The sequence below is a fragment of the Canis aureus genome, chromosome 7 (genome assembly GCF_053574225.1).
Source record: "Canis aureus isolate CA01 chromosome 7, VMU_Caureus_v.1.0, whole genome shotgun sequence".
NCBI lineage: Eukaryota > Metazoa > Chordata > Mammalia > Carnivora > Canidae > Canis > Canis aureus.
Window position 1 is genome coordinate 58,659,339 of NC_135617.1, and position 24,727 is coordinate 58,684,065.

The 24,727-nt window shown below is 48.7% G+C and overlaps 1 protein-coding gene across 3 annotated transcripts in view; it reads right to left on the reverse strand.

The window, feature by feature from the left end:
- Positions 1 to 302: 302 nt before the first annotated feature.
- RUNX2 (RUNX family transcription factor 2) overlaps positions 303 to 24,727 on the reverse strand; it is a 326,623-nt gene continuing 302,198 nt past the window's right edge. Inside the window, exons 8-9 of one of the 3 annotated variants that reach the window (XR_013383457.1) lie at positions 11,964 to 12,217; positions 3,165 to 3,266 (exon numbers count right to left, since the gene is read on the reverse strand). Coding sequence is in view for 1 of the 3 variants with exons in the window: in XM_077903809.1 (XP_077759935.1) it covers positions 448 to 617 (170 nt within the window). In the remaining 2 variants the exon portion in view is untranslated. Of the gene's footprint in view, positions 618 to 3,139; positions 3,267 to 11,963; positions 12,218 to 24,727 lie in introns of those variants that run through there. The other 2 variants (XM_077903809.1, XM_077903812.1) reach the window with 2 other exon arrangements.

Consider the following 24,727-nt stretch of genomic DNA (forward strand, 5'->3'; position numbering starts at 1 on the left):
ACGCCTGGGGCTGAACAGGTATCAGGATAGTTTAGTGTCACTCAGAGGGAAATTTCAACCTAGAATCTACAAATCTCGATTTCTTTTTTTCTGCCCAGCCCTTTCAAACCAATATTTTGTTTGAACTCCATTCCATTGCCTTGGCCATTCCTTCTGCAAAGTCCTGCCCTTCCTATTCCTCTTTAGCCCCATCTCCAAATCTTTAGACCAGACCCAGTGTCTGAGGCCCTACTCACCCAGGTCAGGTGCTCAGACTTTCTTCCACCCTCCCTAGATCGAATGAATGTCACATCAGCCCCTTTTGACTTCCCTAACCTCAATCTCACATACACATACCAAGATTCTGACCAAAGGATTCAGTCCCCGTGTCTTTATATAGGATTTATATGCCAGCCCCTCTTTGTTCTCGAAAGATTTAGTTTTATTGTTGTTGCTGTTGTTTTTAATCTAATGCCAAGGGAGTCCCTTAAAATCAGAACAAAAGACTGTTTTAATGAGCATATGAATAAGAACCCAATACTGATGTTTTCGGCCACTGTGGTTGAATGACAGCTTAGCTGTTTCTTCAGCTAAAGAGCAGAACAAAGGACGGTCACTCTGGGCCATGGATTCCTTTCCTGAAAAAATAAAATAAAAAGGCTTAGTCAGCGACGGAGAGGCAGCTCAGATGTGAGTGTGTAATGCCCCTTCTACGGTGTGCCTCCTGCCGCAGGACCCAGGAGAGAGGATGTACCGATACCCACTCTCCATCAAAGGCCATCTGGACAGCACTTTCTAGAGCGCAAAGCCCCCATAACATCCAAGTCTGCTTCTGTTGGGCCATGACGGAGCAGATGCCATCATCCCCATCTGACACAGATTAAGAGACTGAGGCAAAAGTGTTTAAATATCCCTCCCAAAGTCAAAGCCAGAAGCCTGGCCTCAGTGACTGCCATTTTCATCACTCTCTGCTGTTTCTCTCCACCCCACTTCAAGTTGTTTACAAGGGTGGGGGTGGGGGTGACCGCTGATCCCTCTCCGTGTGGGACACTAGGCTGGGAGCCCCTGGAGGGAAGGGCCCTCGCTCTATTCATCTCTGAGTCCCCCAGGCACCAACATCATAGACACCCAATAAATGTTGAATTGGTTTGAACTCCGGTGAAGCTTCTTTAGAAGTGGGTGGCTAAACCTAATACACCCTGGCTTTTAAAATAAAAAGTCCCCAGAGCTGCAGTGAAAAGTTTTGGTAAGAGCTTGGGGCATCTAGGCCACTGCAGGGTACAAAGACAAACAACCCAAACCGGCAGGAATCCCGAAGTGGAAAAGCTCCTGCTACTCACTTGCTACTCAAAATGTATCCTGGGCCAGTAGCATCAACATCCCCCCCACCCCCATCTGATTAGAAACATAGAGTCTCAGGCCCCACCCCAGAACCACTAAAGCAGAATCAGCATCTTAATAGGCTCTCCAGACGGATCCAACATGCCCAAGTCAGAGACGCACTGGGTATGCCAAGAACTACAGAGCCCAGGCAGGTACGGGCCTCAGTCCATCACCTGTGTGCCCTGCAAATACTCAAGGATGGGCTTTTACTCTACGCAGTGTGGTTTCTGACCTTTGGTTTGTTTCCAGGAAAGGAGTAGTATATCTACTTCTGACGAACGAATTCTAATTCAAATAGGAAAGTGAGAAGAGCCCTGCCTCCTGGGGAAGTCAGCTCCTGGAGGGCATAGATTATTCCAGATTTCTGAAATTCCATCTAGGTCCCAATCAGGGGACACTGGCAAAGTCTGGAGATATTTTTGGTGGTCACAACTGGAGAGGGTGATGTTATTGGGCCAGGGATGCTGGCTTCCTTCATATTGTCCAGTCACTCTGTGACTCAGTTTCTGCTCCAATCCAGAGGAAAGGGGTGCATTTACCAAATTTAGGGAGATCTGGGAATTTTACAAAAGAATCACGAGAACTTCACAAGCATGAGAAAAGTTGAAATAAGATCCAAAGGACTGCAGGGTAGGGTCACGACAAGTAACCAGGAACAGGGGCCCAGGCAAAGGAAGAAGTGGAGCTGAGCGAGGCCAACATCCAGAAAGCACACATAAGAGTTTTGTTTATTACGCAAATTCTTTCTTATTCGTAAGAAAGACTTAAATACCCCCTTCTCCAAATACATCAGGTTTTTTTCACTTCTCTATTTTCCAAACTTCTTGCAATGTGGTCATATTATAATGAGAAAAAAATAAATTTAACTATCCAAAAATATTTTTTAGAAAGAAATATGTAAACATCACCAGGGATCCGATACACCACGGACAAGTCAGAGGGTTGAGCCGGAGCTGGCTCGCCTTCCCTCCTCCACCCCAGTCAGGAGTCACACATGTGGGGTGTGAAAGGAGGGTTCTCTGAGCATCTTGCCCCAGGTGCTCACCACCGTCGGGGGGAACTTTCCTTGCCAGCGGGGCAAGGCCTTTCCAGAACAGAGAAGGCCCTCTGAGGGTCCAGGACAGCGCTGGGGCGTGGGCAGCGGTGATGGCCCCGGAAGGGCCCGGCCCCCCGAGAGTGGGACCTGCAGCATCATTTCACACGGAGATGCAGGCGGAGCGGAGGCTGCTGGGGGCAGGGGGTGCCCGGGGCCGGGCCGTGCGGGGGCGGCGACAGCGCGGTTGCTCAGTCGGCATCGCGGGCCTCCGGCAGGGGCTGCGGCGGAGGCCCCAGGGTCGAGGCCAGCCGGGTGAGCGCCCTCGCTATGACGCCCAGGTGGCCGTTCATGGTCCGCAGCTCCAGCAGGATGTCCCCGACGCTGGCTTCCAGGCTGGCGCGCGCGGCCGGCGGCGGGGATGCTCCCGGGGCCTCGGCGCCCTCCTCCCTGCCCGCCGCGCCGGGGCGCAGGGTGCGGCCCCCCTCGGGCCCCGGGCCGGGCGCCGCCGGCCGCTCCCGCCGCTCGTCCCCGCCGCCGCCGCCGCCGCAGGGAGGGGTGGTGGCGGGGCCGCAGGGCAGCCAGTCGGCGAGGCGCGGGGCGGCCTCCGGGGACGAGCCGGCTGCGGAGTAGGGGCCTGCGCGCCCGGGGCCGGGGCCGGGGCCGGGGCCGGGGCCGGGGGCCGCGGGGGGCGCGGCGGGCGCGGGGGGCGGTGGCAGCAGCGCCGGCAGCCCCGAGGCGCCCGGGGAGAAGGCCTGGGGCTCGCAGGACGAGGACGGGGACGGCAGCGCGGCGGTGGACGGGCCCGGCTCCTCGGAGGACAGGAACAGGGTGGCGGAGGACTGGGAGTCCAGGGTGCTGGGCTCGGAATCTGCGGGGGAAGAGAGGAGGGGTCACTCGGCGGGTGCGCAGGCCCAGCCCCGTGCCCAGGCACTGTGGGGACTTCTGGAGAACGGGGCACCCTGCTACCCCCAGACTCGCCCTCTGGCCGCGAAGAGCACAGCGGCAGGGGTGTGGGGACTGGGCCCAGGAACTCTGAGGCGGGAGCACCATGGAGTCCAGCAAGGCAGCCGAGGGTCGAGGGTCGAGGGTCGGGCCCTCCCTGGAGACACTGAGGACTGCGGGCAGAGGGGCAGCCTCTGGAGACGTTCTGGCCCAGGGCACTGGGGGAAGATGCAAAGGAGGGCCCCTCCCCACTGTTGTCAGGAGCAGAAGTGTGTTAAACAGATGGCCTCCTTCACGGACTGTCCCAGCCCCAAAGCCAGGCTCTCAGGAGGCAGTTGAAAGAGTTCGGGGCCAGGAGCCAGGTGACCTTAGCATGGACTGTCACTCTGCCAGAAAATGCCGTGGAACTTTGGGCCAGTCCCAAACACCCCCTCTGCTTCGGGGACTTGGTTTCATGTCCTCATCTGTAGAAGAAGGTTGGGCCCACTGACCCACCCCCACCGCCAACCCCACCCTACCCCAGGACCCTTCTTCCAAAGCTGATCAGCTTTCAAAACTCTTCAACTGCAAGCATTGCTCTGAGGTCGCAGTGGGCTGCACTCAAAGCCCTGGAAGCACTTGGTCAACCTACCTTTGTTAGTTTGCTCCTAATCCCTTGAGGTAGAAAGTGGGCGGCAGCTCTGTGACTGGGTATGCTAAGGAGGTTTACCCAGTTCACAGCAAAGGATCCAGTCAATGCAAAAGACCTTAACTCAGCCGTCTCAGCCACCCTGTTTTGCTGCCCTTCGGTAGATGGTCGGTGCTCACCCTGGGAGCAGTTCTGAGCCTTACTGGAACCAAGTCTCTGAGGCCTCGCTCCCAGTTCCAGCTGCAGGGTGTCTGTCTTGGCTTTCTGCATTGGCTGTTTGAGGGCCCACCTTTAAGCCCTGCCCTTCGAGGGTTCCAAGCCATTCAGAGGCAGAAGTTGCTCGATTACCTCAGCGGGTTATCTTGGGGTTATCTCTGATGAAAGAGCCTGTGAGTAAACCTATCCCTCGTCAAGTGTGAACACGTGCGCACTCTTACCACTCGTCACAGGTGAGCTGTCCCTTCACCTGGCCCTGCCTGGGACTCAGAGAAGCCCTGATCCCCTGGTGAGAGCTTGTTCTCTCATGCATCCTGACTCTGGCATCCAGCAGAGTTCACACCGGGCCCTACAGGCCCCCAATGTTTGGGTGTCCACTTTGTGTGGTTGGGAATTCCATCTGATGGGGCTAGAGGCACTTGTTCCTTGGAAGGAACAGAATTTGCAGAGAAGCCTAAAAACTTCTCTGGTAGAGGTTTCCTGGGCACTTTCTGCTGCTGGTTTCCACAGAACTGCCTCTCCTCCACCAAAACTTCATTTCCTCGGGTTTCTGTGAGATTCTTCCTTTGGAAACCAAGCATCTATGAGATATGTCTAAGTGCATAACTCCCATGAGTTGAATATGATAAAAAGAACTCTACAAACTGATCTGGTTTTCCTTGAGGAAGAGTTAATGAGCCCTATATATCCAATCTCATAGCAGACAAGAGGCCTTTATATGAAATCATTTACAAGCCTAAGGTGTAAAATGCAAGGGATGCAAGCACACAAAATGTTCCAACACGGTGTTTCTTAAACCTTAATGTGTGTGCCATTGCCTGGGACATCGTAAAAGGACAGACTGTGACTCAGCAGGTCAGGGATGGGGTCTGAGACTCTGCATTTCTAGCCAGCTCCCAGGTGATGTGGATGCCACTGGCCTGAGAACCACAGCTCGCCTAGCAAAGGTGGAGACCAAATCTCCAGCTTCGCAATAAAACATAAGATTCATGTAACCATAGACACTCGAGTAGCTGGGGTAGAGGAACAACCTGGAAGCCTAGATAGGATCATAAAGATGGTAATGGTAATGATGCTGATTCCAGCCATCTCTCTGCTGGCAAAAGAATAAGAGAAGTGTCCTTTCCAGCAAGCAGTTAGTGTGATGGTCCCCAGCCCGGCCTTGAACCTAAGAGTGCCGGCTTTGGAAGGTATAAAGACTTCTTAAAGAGGAAAACCTGTTCACTGTCATTTCAGCTAAAAGTTCAGAAACACATCGAGTTGTCAGGACTCAATCCACCCTGACTGGCAAATGGAATTGAAAACAGAAGCATCTTTTTAACAAGTATACTACCTTCCTAAACTTTCTCCCAGCTGTCAGGAAACTTGGTTGCAGCTCCAGCTCAGCTAAGATCTGCACTAAATGATTTATAGGTCTCTCCCATCCCTGCAACTGATCATTTTATCCCTGATGTGGACACGTGCCTTTGAATCGATGACATCATTTTTATACAGCTTCATTGATTGCTATGAAATAATATCAGGGTCCTATTGTTATAAACACAGCTCTTGGTGGAGGTTAGGGGCTGTTGAGTACAGAAGGTCAAGTTCAGCAGACTGCCTAATTCTCTCCTTCACCCCTTCACATGGTCTCAGACCCTTATCCTGCTTTATTAGTCTTCTGAGCTCTATGAGCACCTGATATTTTATGGTGTTTTATTATTATTATTATTATTTTGGTCTATGAGGATATAAGTCCTATGAAAACAGAGACACTGCTTTATTTCATTCTCTGCTGTGTCACCAGGGCCTAAATAATGTCTGGCATCTAATAGATACTCAATGGGTACTTGTTGAATGAACGCCACATAATCATCATCAGTCCAGAAACACAAGCCCAGATGCAATAAACTGATCCAGCTGAATGTTGTTTAATCATTCAGTGCTTCAATTTTTACAGAGTCATGCATTATTTGAGACATACTAAAAAAAAGGTATCATGGAAAAATATTCCATGCTCATGGATTGGAAGAATTAATATTGTGAAAATGTCAATGCTACCCAGGGCAATTTACACATTTAATGCAATCCTTATCAAAATACCATGGACTTTCTTCAGAGAGTTGGAACAAATCATCTTAAGATTTGTGTGGGATCAGAAAAGACCCCGAATAGCCAGGGGAATATTAAAAAAGAAAACCATAGCTGGGGGCATCACAATGCCAGATTTCAGGTTGTACTACAAAGCTGTGGTCATCAAGACAGGGTGGTACTGGCACAAAAACAGACACATAGATCAATGGAACAGAATAGAGAATCCAGAAGAGGATCCCCAACTCTATGGTCAACTAATATTCGACAAAGGAGGAAAGATTATCCACTGGAAAAAAGACAGTCTCTTCAATAAATGGTGCTGGGAAAATTGGACATCCACATGCAGAAGAATGAAACTGGACCATTCTCTTACACCATACACAAAGATAAACTCAAAATGTATGGAAAATCTAAATGTGAGACAAGATTCCACCAAAATCCTAGAGGAGAACACAGGCAACACCCTTTTTGAACTTGGCCACAGCAACTTCTTGCAAGATACATCCATGAAGGCAAGAGAAACAAAAGCAAAAATGAATTATTGGGACTTCATCAAGATAAGAAGCTTCTGCACAGCAAAGGATACAGTCAACAAAACTCAAAGACAACCTACAGAATGGGAGAAGATATTTGCAAATGACCTATCAGATAAAGGGCTAGTTTCCAAGATCTATAAAGAACTTATTAAACTCAACAGCAAAGAAACAAACAATCCAATCATGAAATGGGCAAAAGACATGAACAGAAATCTCACAGAGGAAGACACAGACATGGCCAACACGCACATGAGAAAATGCTCCGCATCACTGGCCATCAGGGAAATACAAATCAAAACCACAATGAGATACCACCTCACACCAGTGAGAATGGGGAAAATTAACAAGGCAGGAAACCACAAATGTTGGAGAGGATGCGGAGAAAGGGGAACCCTCTTACACTGTTGGTGGGAATGTGAACTGGTGCAGCCACTCTGGAAAACTGTGTGGAGGTTCCTCAAAGAGTTAAAAATAGATCTGCCCTAGATCCAGCAATTGCACTGTTGGGATTTACCCCAAAGATACAGATGCAATGAAACGCCGGGACCCCTGCACCCCGATGTTTACAGCAGCAATGTCCGCAATAGCCAAACTGCGGAAGGAGCCTCGGTGTCCATCGAAAGATGAGTGGATAAAGAAGCTGTGGTCTATGTATACAATGGAATATTCCTCAGCCATTAGAAACGACAAATACTCACCATTTGCTTTGACGTGGAGGGACCTGGAGGGTATTATGCTGAGTGAAATAAGTCAATCGGAGAAGGACAAACACTATATGGTCTCATTCATTTGGGGAATATAAAAATAGTGAAAGGGAATAAAGGGGAAAGGAGAGAAAATGAGTGAAAATATCAGTGAGGGTGACAAAACATGAGAGACTCCTAACTCTGGGAAATGAACAAGGGGTAGTGGAAGGGGAAGTGGGAGGGGGGTGAGGGTGACTGGGTGATGGGCACTGAGGGGAGCACTTGGCAGGATGAGCACTGGGTGTTATGCTATATGTTGGCAAATTGAACTCCAATAAAAATTTTTTTTTAATTTAAATAAATTTAAAAAGTATCCCTTGTTTATATGGTATTCCGGTGTAACTGAATGTCCCATATTTTATCTGGCAACCTCGTAGGAGGTCAATATTTTTCTTTTGTTTCATAGAAGAGGACACTTTTCAAAAAGAAAAGCAAAAAGAGCTTAGGTTATTTTCAAAGAATTTCAGAGTTAGAAGGAATGTTTGCTATTGTTTGGATTGACTTCAGAAGGAATAGAGACGGAGACCTGTGTGAGTAAAGGACTTGATGTTTAGTGACACACCAGAGAACAGAACGGAAAACACAGAGGGCCACGGTCTCCACTCTCCTAGCAACTCTTCAGTCTTCCCATCATTCAGTCACAGAACAAATGCGCACCGAGGGTGGAGCACATGCCAGGTGCCCTACTGGGCTCTGGAGACACAGCCAAACCAGATACGGTCCCTACCTGGGCCACTGGCTCCCAGTTTGCCTGCCAGTGAATGCTAAAACCCATCTGGTGGATCAGATTGTGGCAGCAACCCCAAAAAGCTGCACAGCAAACATTGCCATCTATTTAGTTAGCACTGGTTTGCTCGGAAAACTTGGAGCCTCACCCTTCTAAAGGTGTGCTGGAGGCTGACTTGGGAACCAGGGTCACCAACCACTGAGTCCAACCTTTCCGTCATGGCTCTTCTTCCTCTCCCCATTGCCACCCCCATCTTCCTCATACATACAACTGCTTGGGGCAGATGCTGCTCCTAGAGGTGGGAAAGGTGAGTTTTAACTAAATTTTGGTGATTCTGGTTTTGATCCTATTTGCCATCTTAGAAATAACTTTGTAAAAGTCAGTTTTGAAAAAATTTATATAACTAATAAGCATTTGAAAAGTTTCCATTCTCTCTAGAAATGAAAGAATTGCAGATTAATGAATTCTGAATTAAAATATATTGAAAAATACATGTATGGAAAATATATATATTGAAATATATTTCAAAAATAGGTATGGAACTAATAAGCATTTGAGACGTGCTCATTCTCTCTAGACGTGAAAGAATCACAAATTCAAATAATGGAATTATGAACTGAAATAATTAGGAATTAGGAATAATAAATTGCTATTTTTCACTTGTAAAATTTGCAAAGATTGCCAGGAGAGAGGCATACTAATACATTGTTTGCACTAGAGTAGGTCGGTATAATCTCCCCAGGAAGCAATTTAGAAACACATGCTCTACTGTTCAGTGAGAAAGGAAATTGCCAAACTGTGTTTTGTGGATGAGTTCAACTGCTGATAGAAAAATGTGTAAAACAAAGATTGGGAGGAAGTACATGAAGATGTTGGACATGTGATAGGATTATCGTTTTCTGCATTTTCAAAGGTGTCTGCAGTGACCATGCAGGGAAGGATATGCCTTTCCTCTCACTGGTCACTGGCCTTTAGAAGAAAGTGACTGCTTCCTATCAAGCCTGCGGGGTCAAGGTCTTCTGACCACTTTCTTTTCAATCTTATTGCTGGGTCAGACTGAATCACTTCTTGGCTGGCAACTATCCACTTTGAAAGGCTGACCCTTTTTTTTTTTTTTTAAGATTTTATTTATTTGAGAGAGAGAGAGTGCAGAGTGAGAGAGAGAGCGTGGGGGTGGGGGGGGGTGACAGAGGGAGAGGGAGAAGTAGACTCCCTGATGAGCAGGGAGCCTGATTTGGGACTCCATCCCAGTACACAGAATCATGGCCTGAGCCAAAGGCAGACCCTTGACCAGCCAAGCTACCCAGGTGCCCCCTGACCCTTTTTTGAATCTGTTTTACACCCAATTGGCATTCCCAGTCATCACCACTTATATCCACCAGCCTGGAGCTACCCTTGCTCTGGGGATGCCGAGCCTCCAGCGAGAGAGATGAAGTGTGGAGCTGCCTGTGGGAACCTGCCATTCATTTGCAAATAAACCCTTCATTTCATCTCCCCAAACCCTGCTCCTCTCACTGGCTTCCCCTTCTTAGGGGAAGTCCTCCGTCATTTCAGACTCTCCCCTGCTCTCCTGCATCCCCTCAGACCTCCTGGCTACCCACTACCATCTGCCTATGAAAATCGTTTTTGCTCAGCCAAACACCCAGGGCTAACCCTTGACTTACCTCTTTCCATCACCCCCCACAGCCAATCTGCCTTCAAAGTATATCCAGCATCTGACCACTTGTCACTGTCTCCAGGTGCCGTGCAGCCATTGGTGCCTGAATCAGACCAGAACACCGGTCCCCTGAGAGCCAGGTCAGTCTTCTCTCTGCCACACCCGAAAGGCTACTCAATCTGAATCATTTAGGACTCTCTCCTGGCTCTACTGCATCCTCCCAGGCCTCCTGGCCACCCACCACCACCGCTTGCCTAGGAAAATCTTTTGCTGAGTCTTAGCCTCTTTAATTTTGTATGAGATAATAGCTAAATTTATTCATTAATTCATTCAGCAAATATTTATTGAGTACCTACAGTATGTCCAGCAGAATGCTCTATGCTGTGCAAAGCCAGACCTAAACCCTGACCTCATTGTGGGGGCAGAAAATAATAAAATGATTACATACATAAATGTGTAATTGCAACAATGATACCATCAACATGCTATAAGCATCTAAATAGGAGGATTGACATAATCGAGGAAGATTCCCTGAGGAAATGCTCCTTGACCGGAGTTCTAGAGGATGAGTAGTCAAATTAGAAGAGGAGAAAGGTTAGAAGTCTGAGCAAGAGAGTGTGGCAGGAGGAAGTTCTGCAAATATGTGGGACTCCTAGACAAAACCTGTGTGACAGGAATGCAGATAGGTAGGGGAATGAAGCAGGAGGTGAGATGATGCTCAAGAAGAAAGTAGGGGTCAGGAGATGTAGTGTACGATATATACTGCCAGTGTTGCCCAACATCCATTTTTCTCTTTCTCCTTTTTCGGTCCCTGACCACAATAAAGATTACATTTTCCAGCCTCTCTTCCAATCAACTGCAGTTAGTAACTAAATGCTGGGCAGAAAGATGCCAGTAGAAGTGCTCTGTGCAATTCTTCCTTCCTCTGCCTGGGATTTGGTTGCAATGGCTGGTGCTCAAGCAGCCCTATTGGACCACGAGGTGGAAACCGTCTGCTATAGATGATGGAGCAAGAGCACTGGGTCCTTGATAACTTTGGAGAATTGCCATGCCAATCCTAGCTGGTTCTACCACAGACATTTTGTATGAGAAAAGAAAATATTATCTGTTCAAACTCCTTTATTTTTATTTTTTTTTCATTTTTTTTTCAAACTCCTTTAAACTGGGTTTTCTATCATTCACAACCATGCCAAATCCTGATACACATGGTCTTGTTAAACTTGTTTAGGAGTTTGCCATTATCCTAAGAGCAACGGAAAGCTTTGGGAAAGTTTTAAGCATAAGGGTGTGTGTGTGTGTGTGTGTGTGTGTGTGTGATAGTTTTGTACTTTGAAAAGTTTACCTGGCTTTGTTGGGCAGGGAGTTCACACAGCAGGAGCGGAAGACCAGTTAGGATTTTGCAGCTGCGGGTGAGAAATTACAAAATGCCAGTGGCTTTTGCTAAAGCAGCAGCTCTAGAGTCAGCTGGAATGTGGAAATGTCAGGGTTTACTATCTTCAGGGATAAGGGAGGCATCAGAGAAATGGGTGCCCTACCTGGCTGTTGTTTCAGTGTCAGTTTCCAGAAATTCTCCCTCCAGAAGAACTTCCCCTCTCTTGTTCTCTGGAGTCCAGATGGCCCTTCCCAGCCCACACCCAGCCCTCCAGCATAGCTCAGTTCTGACACACCTCACCAGAGGCAGCCCTTGGGAACATTTTCCCAGGAGCCCAGAGGGAGGAGAAATGGGGGGTAGCCGCAGGGAGCCAGAGAAACAGAAGTCTGTGGGAAGAGGATGAAACCTGTCTGCAGAAGAAAGATCCCTCTGCATTGCAGCCGGGCCTTTCCTTTGATGGTTCAGACTTGGCAGGCTTGCTGCTTGCTCCTCTCAGAACACCCGACACACAAAAGGGAGGGTGAGTGTCTGATGAACTCAACCCAATAATATTCACTTCTTTTATTTTCCAGGAACGTCATGAGACCCACAGGGCAGTCTTCTGGTTTTAAGACCTGGTGAGTCAAGTCTGCAAATACCTCTGACTCAGTCTGATCCCAAGTTCTCACCAGGCATCTCCCAGGAACGTGGCTCAGCAGGAGAGCTGGAACTGGACAGCCCGGGCAGGCAGGCAGGCGAGAGAAGCCTCGGTGGCTCTGGGGGCGGTGAGGAGGGCTGGCTGCAGCACAGAGGACACGCTACTTCTCACCACATTCACTGGAAGAGCCGGCGTCTCCAGAGTGCTTTCTATCATCAGGCTACGTGCTAAGTTATCTCTTGTGATGGTTGTGGAAAACTGAGGCGGACTCTATTCCCATCAAGCCTGTGGGGTCAAGGTCTATTTTACTATTTGAGGAAACTAAGGCTCTCGTATGCTCAGTGACCAGCACGCTGTCGTAAGGCCGGGAAACAAATCACAGCGGCTGATCCCAAGGCCATGCCATGTGAAGGAGGGCACATGTTTTATGGGGTGTTTGCAAGCATGAAGGGAGAGCAGAGAACTGAGGAGACACCACATTCACAGAGAATCTCCTACACGCTAGGCCAGTGATTTGCCACCTTGACTGCATATTAAGGTGACCTGGGGAGCTTTGTAAACACTACAGATGCCCCCAACTACATTGGGGCTCTCTGGGGATAGTGCCCAGGCAGCCAGTGTTTTAAAAGCATCCCAGGTGAGGGGTGCCTGAGTGTTGCAGTTGGTAGAGCGACTGATTTTTGTTCCGTCTCAGGCAGTGATCTCAGGGTCATGAGATCAAGCCCCTTGATGGGCTCTGCTCTCAGTGAAGAGTACTTGAGCTCTCTCACTCTCCCTCTGCCCCTCCACTCCACACATGCTCTCCCTCTCTCTCAAATAAATAAACAAATCTTTTTTTAAAAGTATCCCAGGTGATTATAATGCTAACATGCAAATAGGGTTAGTCATATGTTTTCTCACTTAATCCCAACAATGAGACTCTGCCCACTTGCAAACAGAGAAACTGAGGTTCACAGAATTTGGATAGACTGGACAAAGCCCACGGCCGACAAGACCCTCATCTTCACCGGTACTTGGTTGACTCCCATGTGAGTGCTCATTCTTATTGATTCCATTCTCCCTCCTATCTGGGCCTCCTCTATTTTGAAAGCACTCTTTTTAAAATATAAATTTCTTTTGCATCTTTTTTTGTTCAACTTCAAGGGCTATTTAGGCCAGCTGCCCAAGAAGTAGGAACAGGTACAGTCTATAGCCACTGAATGAAATGGGCTGGCCCGGGGCCCCCCAACACCATGGCCTTGTCTTCATCTAGGTTCTGCTATAGCCACCACACAAGGCCCTTCAAAGAGACGCCCAGGAGCCCTGACCAGGATGTGCCACTGACTCTCCTCCAGGAAGAAGACTGCCCGTCCCCTATAGTCCTTGGCCTCTGGGGGGCCACCCTCCGAAGATCGGAACACCTGGCCCTGGGGAAATCCTTGATCTCTATTTCCAGCAGCATTAGTGACTTCCTGAGGAGTGACATGAGGAAAGTCATCACCCTGTTACTTCTGTGTGAATTATTCAAGCCTCTAAATTCCTAGCGGTGGAGGGTTGAGCTAAAGAGGAGTGTTGGCCATCAATCAAGATAATAAAGCAAAGCAGGTGGGAAGGGAGAAGGTCAGCCCCAGGCAGCCAAAATGGGTTCCTGTTCAAAAAAGTACCTTTAAAGAAGAGGGGGAAAAAAAGAAGTGAGAGCAGGTGTCTGTATGCCCATGTTCACATCAGCAGCATTCACGCTACCCTTCAGACAGACAATATTGTGAAGGTTCATAAATGATACACAGATGAACAAAACGTGGTGTGTGTGTGTGTGTGTGTGTATGCATGTATTTGTATGTACATACATACGTCTATATTATATATGAATATCATTCATCCATAAAAAGGAAGGAAATTTCAACACATGCTAAATGGATAAACCTTAAAGACATCACGTGCAGTAGGTGAAATAAGCCAGTTGCAAAGTCCATCCACAAAACATCATTATGATTCCCCTTGTGTGACGTTCCTGGGGTAGACAGAGAGCAGAACGGTGGCCGCCGTGGCAGAGGGGAAAGTGGGCACAGGTAGTGTTTAACCGGGCAGCATTTTGGTTGGGCAGGATGAGGACGTTCTGGAGCTGGATGGTGGTGATGACTAACTGACAGTGTGAGGGGACTTGATGCCCCAGAACCGTACACTTAAAAATAGTTAAAATACTGCATGTTATATGTACGTTGCCACAATAAAAACGAGGTGTGTTTAGGGAGGAAGGTGTGATCCCTTAATTCACAATTTTACCCAAATGCTTGAGAGACAATCCATATATGACATCTGTGGGGCTGTTTGTAAAGGAAGAATGGGGAAGGACTGATAAAATAAATTGCCGTTGGGAATATTACAGGTCAGATGTGGGTTAAACACCCCTCAGAGGGCCGTGAGGATGAGGATCACTTCTTCAGCCCTGGACATAAACATCACAGCAGCATCGAGGACATTTCCTTTTTCAATCACCAGTGTGAATGGGTACTAGGCGCATTCCCACCCCAGGCCCTTTGCATTTGCTGTTCTCTCTGCCTGGAATGCTCCTTCCTTGGGTATCTGCATGACTCACTCTCTCATCTCCTTCCGCCTTGGCTCAGGCCCCTTCTCAAGAGGCCCTTTCCGAATACCCTGGTCAGAAGTACTACCTGCACTCCCCTCCACACCAGTCTTCTGTCTCCCTTGCCCTGTGCAGCAGAAGCTGTCACTGAGCCACTCATGTCCCCGGGCACTCCAGGTGGACTGGAATAGTATGTGCAAATGCACGAGGCTTGCAGATTATGGCCTGACAGTTTGAAATAGCTGGAGGGTAGGGTGCACAGGGATGGGAAACTCTGAGTGACACGGCTTTAAAAGGCAGCATGGACAGATGGCTGAGGAGCCTGTCTGCTAAGCTAAGGAATTTGAACTTTAGCAGGCAATGGGGAGCCACTGAAGGGCTTTAAGTAGGAGAGCGACAGATTTGATTTGCATTTTTAAAAGATTACTCTGGCAGCCAGCCTTGTGGAGGCTGAACTGGAGGGGGTGAGGCTGGAGGCAGGAAGACCAAATGTAAAAGATGTTGCATCTTGGACATTAAAGGAACTTAAACGATATTACAGCAGAAAGAAGCACAAGAGTGAAGTCCAGCCAAGCAGTATTGGAAGCAATTTTTTTTTCTAGGAATAGATTGAATTTCAGCAAAAAGAAACTTTGCTGCCACCCTTTATGGACAATACTGTGAATGTTGGCTCCTCTTCAAGTTGGCCACCCTGGGTCTTTCATGCATCACCATTCAATAAAAGCAAGTGTGGGTTTTATGGGATTGTTTGTCAAGCCCCAAGCCAAGCTTTTCTACTCCTCAGGCAGGGCTGCTCTGCCAAATTCTAAATTGGCTGTTTTTTGACATACACGGTGTGAAAGATATCTCTATGTGTCTCTATGAACGTCCCCATTTGGAGGGAGACACATGTGACTGCATATAATACCTTTATGTGCTTTTTTGAAGGGCCGTTTGCACGACCAGTATATTCCTCGCTGCGAATATTGTTGCTGCATGGAGAAAGGGAGAGACAAAATGAAAAGGTTATTCCCACACCATAACCAACTTTGGCTCGGGAAGAAAAACTCAAAATAGATTATGTTCCCTAGCAATGCCTCCAGGGTTGAACGATTCCCAAATCAACCCATTTAATCTTGCCTCTTGGAGGGTCACTCACCTTTGAACTTCATTTTTTTCTTTTTAACTATCATTAAGAAATAACATAGCCCAGGCCAGACTCCGCCGAAGCCCAGGCTGCACCCCCGCCACCCCCCCCCCAGGAAGAGCTCACCAAAGGGGCCATCGTGCTTGTAAAACGCGGCTGCTCGATGAACTTGATGGAGAGGGCCGGGTTGTAAAAGACGGCCTTTTGGTTTTAACAAGGCCAGGAAGCCCGGAGCGGAGCCAGCTGGGTAGTCTGAACGAACCCAAGAAGATTAGCAGCCGGGGTCACACAGAGCTGGGCCGCCACCAGGAATGCGGGGAGCAGAGACAGTCTGGCGAGGGGCTGGAACCCTGCGCTGCCAGGCCCGAGCTGCAGGTGGCCAGGGCAGCTGGACCGGAGCCGCGCTGTGCCCTACACGGGGCCCTTGGCTCCTCTTCACACGACAAGGCCCCAGGACCTCTGGGGAGTGGCAGGGGGACACGTGCATGCCCACCCGCCAGCTCAGCGGGGACAGCACCTCCGACAGGAAGGCTCCTTGGCTAGCCTCCGGATGCCCCCTTTACCCATGAGTAAGGAAGTGGTGGGTGGCCCAGCTGGAGGGGACCAGGGGTCATGGTCCCATTTCCCCCCGCAATGAGCAGCCAGGTTCTAGACCAAGGTGTTCCCCAAGTCAATGGCAGAACAAAGGGCTCAGAAGCCCCCAGGACCATCTACTGTCATACAGACCAAGGTGACAATGCCCAGCCCTGGACGCGATTGGTGAACATTGATTAATTGGATTAGCCTATTTCTCCCAGTGCTCTCTGCAGCCCTGGGAGCAGGCCCTGATGCTGCTTTCACCAACCAGGACTACGATCCCCTCGCTCTGCCACACTTAAAAGCAAGGGACCCTAAGAGATGGCCATATTAGGTTCTCTAACTGCTCCATCCAGGCGTTGTTAATACTCAGTCCTTTCTCTTAAGGACGCCTCTGAGATTAGACCTCCCAGCCTTACCACTGTGTCTCTCCTCAGAAAATCTTTTCTAATTTGGGTACCAGCTTTCCCTTTTTTATTTTCATTTCATGCCATTCCTCCTAATGATAACCCTTTGTGCCAGGCTCAATTATATACAAAGCTCAAATGAGCAACCCCAACTCTAAATTTGGCTCTATCCATTGGAAGTGGAGGTCATGGGCATCTTGCTTTGCCCAGAGGGAAAGACTCTGGTCCTTGAAGGGAAACAAAGCCGGGTGGGACAGGGAGGGAGTTTTGCAAAAATAATAGTCTAGAATGAAGGAACAGACCAGTGCTGGCTGCCCCAGGTCACCGGGGCTCAAAGCCGATTGTGCATTTTCAACCAGGCCCGTAAGGACTCTGCCCCACCACAGGCACGCAGAAGCAACAGAAGTGCTTTGATTTTTCCTTTTTTAAAAATGTCCTCCAGCCTGACCCTCCTACCTATGCTCTCACTGCAGGGTCAGCAGAGGGTGAAATGAGAGCATTCTCCGGGAATTTCCTGACTTCTGTGAATTTTTCTCAAGATCTGGCCATGAGTCAATGTGATGCATGGTATGACTTGCAGTGGCTCCCCCTCCCTTCTGGAATACCATGAGAAGCATCTCCCTGCTGAGTAATGAAGGATGAAAATCCATAAGGTCCCTAACCATCCTCAACTCGCCCTCCATTGTCTCCCAATCAGAGCAGATAAGAGAATTATACTTATACCATGTTTAGTCAGGTTATTAACATTCCCTGGAAGTACAGAGAGATCTCTATGGATGCGTTTCATCTCCTTTCAAAATTAAGCACTCTTGCATAATTTTTGCAGTCCTTGGTATTTGGGGGATTTAGAAACTGGGAGTGGGGATGAGAAGAAGAATAGAGATTCGAGAATTGCTCAGATCTCCAATGCCCTGACAAGATCTGAGAACCTACGGCACTTCCTGGAAGGCCAAAGGACACTTGATTAGGTAGGCAGGTGGGTAGAATTTTCCAGTCAATTATATTGATGTTAACAACTAATCTGAAATCATCAAACAAAGCAGAGTATTAAGTTTCACGTGTGAACTGACTACCAGGACTGGGTATCACTTGTTAGTGGAGGCCAGCTATGATCAGTCTCTGTTTGAGATGGTTTATAATGACCCCAAGAGTCTGGGGGCAAGTGCTCAGATCAACGACATCCTTCAAAAGATCCCAGAATTAAAATGGGAGTATTCAAATGAGATTGGTAACATGTCTGTGGAGCCTGACCTCACACGAGGTTTTGGGGAGCATATGTGGAAGCATTTTGCCAACTGCCAGACACTGCAAACAGCAAGGGAGTGTTGATATCACCATCGTTAGGGTGCATAACACACCACTGTTGGAACCAAAGATGAAAGTCGTGCATAAATAGAGCATGGAATATCTAAAAGGTTCGTGAGGTTCAGTATCTTTATTCCTTGCTTTCAAATGCAGAAAATGAAGGGCAAGACCCCAAGTGAGGAAACTGAGATACCTCTTGCCCTAAAGTCACAGCCACTCTGGCCCTTTTGCCTCCTTCTAGCCCAGGCCCCAGAGGAAGAAGGGAGCATCCTCAGGTATAGGAAGCCCTTGCTGGGAAGGAAAATCCCAATGGCAAGCAAAAGCTCGCGGAGCTCTTAGACTTCCTGAGGTAAACTAAGATGAATATTTTCTGGGGTGCTTTCAACCAAGACAAACAAGGTCCTCCACCCACGCACCCTCATCATCCCCTCCCCAACCCTCCTCCTCTCCCATCATCTCACAGCATCTCAGCTAAAAAGGCAACTCCTTAGCTTCCTTCTCCTTCTGGAAAAGAAAACCTCTGTCTCAGTGTTGCCTTTTCACTGATTTGCAAAGGCAAAAGAAGAGAATAAAATGAGGCCATTGAACCAAAAGGGAATCCAATCTTAATTTTTTATCATACATTATGTATTTTCCTATATATATTACGTTAAAATTTATTATAACTTTTGAGTGTAGACCTATTCTCTTCAAGATTTTATTTTATTCATGAGAGACACACAGAGAGAGGCAGAGACATAGGCTCAGGGAGAAGCAGGCTTCCTTGCGGGGAGCCTAACGCGGGACTCGATCCCTGGACCCCAGGATCACAACCCGAGCCGAAGGCAGCCCCTCAACAACTGAGCCACCCAGGCATCTCTACACCTATTTTTAAACTAACAGGAAAAGAGGTGACAATTTGCCAATGGCTATTTGCTTGTTGAGATGCGGGGCCCTGGGGCAGGCCTGCCAGGAAGGAAGGGGTCTGGTGGGAGCTGAGGAGCTGGGATTTCTTTGAGCCCCAGGCAGGCCCTTCTTACTAGGACAGATCATCAAGCTCACTGTGCTGGAATCCCCCTACGTATAAATAAGCGAAACAACATTCTGCCCTCCCTCGGGTATGCTGTGAGTTTGAATTATTGTAAATTTGTGAACTGTTTTAGGGTTCTCGGATGAAAGTGGTTCTAGGAGAAAATGCACATAGTATTGCAGGTGGAACTCTGCTGAGTTGTCATGCTTCCTGTCACTGCTCTCCCCTGCGTCTTACATTACTGGGAACAAGTACCGTGACCTCTGAGGTCATCAGAAAGCCTTTAAGTAATTTCTTGGCCTACTTTTCCTTACCCTAAAAAAACTCTTCTTCTACTTCTCTGTTGGGTTTTTCCCACTTTCTGAATGCAGCCAAAAGCTTTTTCCTCCAAGTGTCTTGTGTCAGAGTAGGAGCCAGTCGGTTGGAAGTGCACCGACCCTTTCCATGTTGGTGTTCGTTCTCTGTCCCTCCTCTCTGCCTCTCATTGCCTTTGCTCCCTACCCCCAGTTTTTAAGATGTCATACGTTTGAATAACTTAAAACAAATTTGACTCTGAGCCCTTGGCTGTGAAATTTGCTTCTGCTTCTCAGACTGGAGGCCAAGGCAAGGTACTGGATCCACCCATTGGTGCTGCCCCGGCGGTGTGGGTCACAGCCACAGGGACGGAGCAGATCCCTGAGGCCCGAGGAGCCTCTTCCCCTCTCAGGGCTTGGGGATATCGGCATCACAAGTGGAATGTGGGACCGCACCCTGGCAGCTGCAGGGGCGGTCCTGAGGCAGGAGTCAAGAATGCCCCTTGCCCTAGCTCCAAATGGGTCCTTCAACAGGTGCTGCCTGGTGGCCGGGTGCGCCCACATGTCACATCCTCCTCCTCTGGGCACACAGAAATGCGGGCTCTCTCCTGCCCCCCTGCCAGGCCCAAGCCACAAGGATTTTGAGCACAAAGGAGTTTATGATGACAAAAAGCACCCAGAGTCATGGCCCCCTGCCTGCTGCCCTCAGCATGTGGCTAACTGAGCAAGGTAGAGCTGCTCCTCAAATTTGAGGCACCTCCCCAGCCTTGCTGCAGGGAGCGAAGCATCAAAGCAAGTACCTCCAGAGAAAGCCACGCCTGACCTTCCCCTGCCTGGCTCTAAGTAGGCCCCCACATGGCCCCTGCCTCCTTCCACAGGGCCCTCCCCACCAAATCTGTCAGGACCCAAGTTCTCTGCTCCCCTTTAGACTGGAAGCGTCGCATGAGGGAGAGCAAAAGCAGGCCTCAGCTTGGGACAGGTCAGAACCAGGCACCTTCCTCCTGGCCCTCCTTCCCTGGCTCTTCCGCAGCCCCACCAACATTCACTCCTTCCTCTTCCACCAGGCGCCATTTCCACCTCAGTCTACCCTAGCCTCTCCCCTCTCAGAACCTACTCTCCCCTCAGGATAGGTAGTTACCTTGAGTGTGTGTGCATGTGTGTGTGTGTGTGTGTGTGTGTGTGTTATGCCTCCTCAACAAGACAATGTCTTACACGGAGATGTCTCACACGGCTACACAGCAACTCCCAAAGGTGTATTACTCATCTCTGCAGACATGAAAACAAAGTCAGAAAAAACATTGCATGTTAACTCCTCTGTGTGTCTGTGTGTACAATCCAAAATCTCCTATCTCAATCCTTTGCACACTGGGAAGAAACTTACTGTGTCATCCTTACCTATATATTACTTTATTCTACTGTGTTTTACTTGACACGTCCCATGGGCTGTTAAATGGAGCTCCTTGAAAATTCAGTTCCATGAATTTCCAAGTAATGCCAACCCATTTTGAGTGGAACAAGGTTAAATGGTTTCCTCACTGTAGGACTTCTCAGGACTTACCATGATAACAGGCATGGTCATCATCCATGAGAGGGATGTAAAATTCAGAATTTTCCAAATTTACTCCAACTCAAAGCCCCCTTTATGGAAGAAAATTCTGAGGAATTGGTCAACACTGCAGCAGACATTGGCTCCTCTCTTCAATTATATACAGTGCCCAGCACAGGTTCAAGGAAACTCTGACACTAAGACAAATACCCCTGCCTTGCTTCAAGCCAGAGAACAGAATTGGCCTCATCTTCCAGAACCTTGGGCTGTCCCAGATGGATGAAACCCTTTGGTAAATGAGGGACTTGCTCAAATTTTTGTTCTGGGGTGTATTTCAGCCTGGATAATAAGCAGATATCCAAAGTTGTTCTTTCCACAATAAGGCCCTCAGAAAAAGCCATGGCCCTCAGTTCTTCTCTACCAGCAATACCAGCATCAGAGCAACAAAAGCTTTGCAAAGCCTAGAAAAGTATAGATCAAGCACTGGCTGGGATAACTCTTAATTACAACTCTTACTCTCCTGCTGCCCGCCTGCTGGGACCTGGCCTAACTTCCTTTGAACCCCTCATTAATCAGATCTCACCTCCTGGCCCCCCAGGGGCTTCCTTTGGTGGTCCAGATGACAAAGATCTGGCACTTGGGCCCTTGTTCTGGAAACCTATGAACTTCCCTATGGCCTGGACGTACATCAAGGGGCCCAATTTTATTTTCTTAGATCTGGTGGAAGAGAGGAATGGTCTTCTAGCTTCCTGGAGCTGTTGGTGATCTCAGTCTGACAGAGTGAGGGGACTGGGTGGGTAGGGGCTCCTGTCAGGGCCAAGCCAAGGACAGGACCAGGGTGTCTGGAGAAGCCGGGCAGGTTCCCACAGAGTGCCATCAGCATAGAAACAATGAAAAACCAGAGTGCACTTTACACTTCCTGCTGTTCACAGCAGCATCTCTGTCAACAGTTTACTCCCATCATTTCCTCATTTCCCCCTGACATTATCCCTACAAAAAGGGCTGGGGATTATGGCAGAATCAGGCAGATGACACCCTCTGGACAACTGTCAGGGTTTCTAAGAATCACAGCAAGCATCTTCACCAACTCATGTTTCTTCTTCTTCCTCTCCTTGTGCAGGAGTACAGGGTGGAGCAGGGATGAAAGCAGCATGGTCATCTGTAACATGAGCATCATGGTTCCTTCCTGGCTCATCTCACAGGGCCTTCTGAGACTCACAGTGGAGAGGAGGCATTGAGAGAACTAAGGGTTAGTCTCTCTATTTTTTTCACAGCTTTCCATTCCTGCTACTCTCTTCTCCACTAGGATCAAATCCAGACTCCTTCTCTGCCAATACATGAGGGCACAGGAGACCCAAAAATCCTACCTCATTAGATTCCAATTAAAGAATTATACGATGAGAGTCCCCTGAGCTACCTTACCTGGGACCAGCTGTATAAGAGAGAAGAGAGCCTCCAATCCCCTCCCCTGACCACTTACCCTGCTCTAACGATGCCTGAATGTCTCCTCACCTCTGCAAGATCTTTCCTGAAAGCTCTCCAAGATGGCAGCAGAGTAAGGATGACTCGGACCCTGCCAAGATTTAACCCAAGGTGACCATACCTCCATCTTCCTCACAGATCCATATGGAGTGAGAGGACAGGACCAGAGGGGAGAAGGAGGAGAGAACAGAGTGGGTTCATTTCTGCCTCCTCCCCACACCCCCAGGCCAACTGCCTGGTCTGTGTTTCTAGTTACAGACACCCCAAAGCTGCATCCTAGCATTTTGCCTAACATAAGTCAATGGAACCCCAAGATTAGAAGATGACTTTCCCCAGACAGAAGAGCCCTCAGAGCACCAAAGCCCTTGACATTGACAGAAGCTCAACTTGCTTCCCACTGCTGTGCTGTGGTGCCTTGAACCTCTGACTGAAACTCAAAGCTTCCATCAGCCCAATCTCGGACTTTAGGATTCATAGACAAAGCCCTGGCCCTTTGCGCACCCTCGCCGTCTGCACGGACCTAACCATGGTCATTGCTGCTTGGCCAGGTCCTACCTGCTTCCCTACTCTGGAGCCCCACAAAATCATCAGAGCTCAGAGTTTGAGGTGGCACAGAAAAGACTCCAGGAGAGCCCCCACTTGTAACATAGGAGAATCAAGGCACACTCTCCAAGGACAACAGGGAAGGAGGCTATAGAAAAGGAAAAGAAAGAAAGGGAGAAGAGAGAAGGGGGGAGAAAGTGGAAAGGAGAAGAGAAAGCAAAGAACATCAGGCCAGGAAACCTTCAAAAATGAACTTTCTCTTCCCAAGCAGGGATATGACCAGAGGAGGAAGGCCACAAAAAGGAACACATACAAGTAATTATAAATATAGTTATTTTAGGACTCGGTGGAGAATGGATGCTGGTGGTCTCCCCCTTCTTCCTGGTGGGTCGGCCTTCATCCCAGGGAGGAAAACTGGGCCATCACAGCCCCAGCCCTGTGGCCCGACGAGGCGGCCAGCAGGGAACCGCAGTGGGCGGCCACACGGGCGGTGGCCCAGGACCGCACCTCTGTGCGGTCGATCCGTGTGTGTGTGAGCAGCACTTTGATATCTGGCCACGAAAGGGCAAGTTCTCAAAGCCCCCATTCATGGACCCTCCACACGGGAGCAGCAAACAGAAAAAAATCGTTTCTCTGTCAGTCCAGAAAGGTGGGTTCCTGTTTATTAATCAAAGACCACATAAATAATGCATGGCTACAAATGTCCTTTCTGAGGACCTCAGAAGCTGGATGTAAAAAATAATAATAATAATAATTCCATCCGGTCAGTACCTGAGACCAAAAGCTGCTGCATTAGTTTTAAAAGGAAAATTCTAAATAAATAAATAAAATAAAAGTAAAATTCTACAAAAGGATGGGGGTTGGAGGGCCTATTTTCAGTAGGCCTTCCCTCACTTAAAGCCATGTGGCCTTGCATAGGCCCTGCTGAAACAGGCCTGCTGCTAGGAGTGCTCAGGTGGCGAGGTCAGCAGCAGTCGGCCCCAGCTCCCGCTTCTTCCTGCTGGCACCCCGTTTCTCTCCCTTCTGGGTCTGTAGCAATGACAAACACTGGCAACTAGCTCCCTGTGGAAGTTGGAGAAATCCATTCATGAGGCAAGGCTGGCCCAGACTGTGAGGGTCAGGCCTCCATCTGAGATCACAGGTTGTGCTTCCCATCTTCGGCATGGACTGTGGAAGAGGAAGGAAGAAGCAACCTGGAGATACAATGGAGGCTTGGTGGTGGAGTGCGGGGTGGATGGGGGGGGAAGGGTGAAGGAGGGGGGCGGGAAGATTCCCTGGGTGGCTCAGTCAATTGAGCATCTGCCTTCAGCTCAGCTCATGATCCTGGGGTCCTGGGATCAAGCCCTGCATTGCACTCCCTACTCAGGAAGGAGTCTGTTTCTCCCTCTGTTCCACCCCCAACTTATGCACTCACTCTCTCTCTCTCTCTCTCTCTCTCCAATAAATATATAAAATCTTAAATTTAAAAAAAATGATGGAGGCTCAGGATGTCCTTCAAAACTTAATGAAACCAAACTGATCAGCTTTACGCTGCGCATGCTTTAGACAAACCCAATGGCGAAGATAATCGTTAACAGGGGGCCGTGTTATTCCGGAGCAGGAGGTGAAGCTGGTACAGGCTTCCAGTGCAGTACAGAAAAATCTGAAGTATAGTCACTAATACAAATTGCGCCTGGGAGCAGCAGCAACAACAACAAAATCCTTGCTCTCTGCAGATAAGGGGGAAAGAGAGCAGTAGGGCAGTAGTTTCAGGGCCATCTACATTATTTTGTTTCTCTGGCAGATCCTAACTGATTTCTAGGTGAGAGGATCAAACAGGCCTGTCGCCAAACCACAAAGTCATCTCAAATACATGCAGAGGGCAGCCCATCCAGCTCCCTTACCACTAGCACGGTTTATGATTTCTTTAGATTACAGACATTTGCCAGTTCGGAAACTGCCCCAT